Genomic DNA, 2,253 nt, shown 5'->3' on the forward strand with positions numbered 1-2,253 from the left:
AAGTTTAAAAAAAAGCACACAAAAGAAAATAAAATTCAACAACAGGTCACCAACAAAAGAAAATAAATACAAAAATTTTATTTAAATGAACAATTTTTTTATATTTTATTCGCATCATTTTTATGTGTTTTACCATTATGATTGATTTTTTTCTTTCATTAAATATATTTTTTAACTGTTTTATTATGTCAATTTCACTTTATTATTATATTATTCTTATAAAATTTATATATAACACTTACTTTTATGTTCACATTAATCAACTTTAGTTGAATAATCTACCTCAAATTTTAAAATATTTCATTATAAATATATTGATAAATAAAAAATATCTTAATTTATATGTAATTTTTTTATCTCTTTTAACAAAAAATAATATAAGATATCATTGACAATTATATTTTAAAATTTGATTTATCAAACAAATAATTTATTTAATTTTTTTTAATTATTTATAAACCTGCGTAACACATCATATTTGTCTAGTTCGGTAATAACAATTAATACGTAAATAATTAACCCTGATTTATTTCCAAAGAAGTAGCAATTTCTACGGTAGAAGTAGTACACAAATCTGTAGAAGATAAATTTTCATCAAGGATCTCTCTTTGAACATAGAATGCTGGTCTTTGAGGTAAGGACACTGTTGCACTCTTGTTTGTCAACATTGATATAATGTCAGACATTGTGGGTCTATCATTTGCATAGTGTTCAACGCACAAGAGACCAACATGAATGCACCTTTGCACTTCATCGCGATCAAACAACTCATTTAATGATGGATCCACTAATTGAAGATATTTGCCATCTTTCCATAATTCCCATACCTGTTAGAATCTTATTCAAATTAATAAGCCAGAGAATATTACACCAAATAAGTAACTCAGTGAGGCTAATTTCACATACATGTCCTATTAGGTTTAATGGACGGTCATCATCATAAAAGCTAGTGTTTTTTCTTCCACTAACAATTTCCAGCAGCAGAACTCCAAAGCTATAGACATCCGACTTTGTAGCGAAAGTTCCTTCCATGGCATATTCTGGAGACATGTAGCCACTGCAAGATAATTTAATTTATAACATGACAAAATACAATTTATGTATATATTGATCAACAACACTTGGAATAAAAAGTTTAGCAAGCTCACTATGTCCCAACAATCCTGTTGGTATTTGATGCAGATTCTTGTTGTGTGAACATTCTTGCCATTCCAAAATCTGAAATTTTTGGGTTCATATTTTCATCAAGAAGTATGTTACTAGTTGTCGCAACCTACCCTTCGGCGGGAGGGCGACGCGTGACTCGCGGGATGCGTGTTCCACGAAAGGAATACGCGCGGAGTCGTCACCAACATTTATTTGAGGAAAACGTCGGAAAAACCGGAAAAGACGCGATCTACGAGCTTTTAAGTGAAAGGTTCGGGAGTTGTATTTATGCACGGGGAAGGTATTAGCATCCCACACGTCCGTCCCAAGGGACGACAACCTTTAATCGAATGTGCAAACATGACTTTGATTTTTACGTTCCCTTTTATGTCCTTATATCCTTTATACCCTTTTATATTTTTTCTTTTTTGTGGTCGACAAGGGTGTTTCCCTGTTCTCCTACGTATTCCTCAATTTGGGATGAGAAAATCAGACCTACGTAGTTCTTTCTTATCAAGTGATTCTTTTTTACTTAAGTGGTGATCATTTTAAGGCGTTGGACCTTAAAAATGATCCATTTTACTTAGTGAGAAATTGAAATGACAAACTTCAAAAGCCTATTTTTATGGACGAGCTTGACTAGGCGAGTTGATTTTAGCCTTAGTTTCACTTTAGTTATTAATCAATTCGATTAAGAATGAGAAATCCCAAAGAGAAAACGTCCGATTGATTTTCCGCTTTATTTTGCTAAAAGATTTTTTTTATTATTATATTATTTTTTACCTCTTTTTTTTATTTCCAACGTGGTTACGGCACGACCGAACGGTCGGAATTTATTTTAACCGAAGTTAACGGATAATACAATTCAAACGTTCGGTGGAAATTTATTTTATTTTTAAGTTAAGCGAGAAATGACTTAAGTAAAATGGCTTAAGCACGTCAAGAGGGGGTATAAAAAGTAAACAAAACGAGAATAAAAATGCACGAAACACAATGTGGACCACTACGGGTACATAGAATGAATCGAAAAGCTTGGTTCGAGGTACTTACCCGTTGAAGATCGAAGAACGATGAAGAACGAATGAAGAACGTCGAAGAACGGCCGAA

At 32.2% G+C, this 2,253-nt stretch overlaps 1 protein-coding gene across 1 annotated transcript; it reads right to left on the reverse strand.

Moving 5' to 3' along the window:
- Positions 1-466: 466 nt before the first annotated feature.
- LOC121173585 (cysteine-rich receptor-like protein kinase 10) lies at positions 467-1,259 on the reverse strand. The gene is made up of 3 exons (XM_041009727.1): positions 1,149-1,259; positions 907-1,057; positions 467-827 (listed from the first exon to the last, which is right to left on the reverse strand). The coding sequence occupies exons 1-3, from the start codon at positions 1,235-1,237 to the stop codon at positions 516-518; spliced, it is 552 nt and encodes a 183-aa protein (XP_040865661.1). The 5' UTR covers positions 1,238-1,259; the 3' UTR covers positions 467-515.
- Positions 1,260-2,253: the final 994 nt, after the last annotated feature.

The sequence above is a fragment of the Glycine max genome, chromosome 15, assembly GCF_000004515.6.
Source record: "Glycine max cultivar Williams 82 chromosome 15, Glycine_max_v4.0, whole genome shotgun sequence".
In the NCBI taxonomy this organism is placed as follows: Eukaryota; Viridiplantae; Streptophyta; class Magnoliopsida; order Fabales; family Fabaceae; genus Glycine; species Glycine max.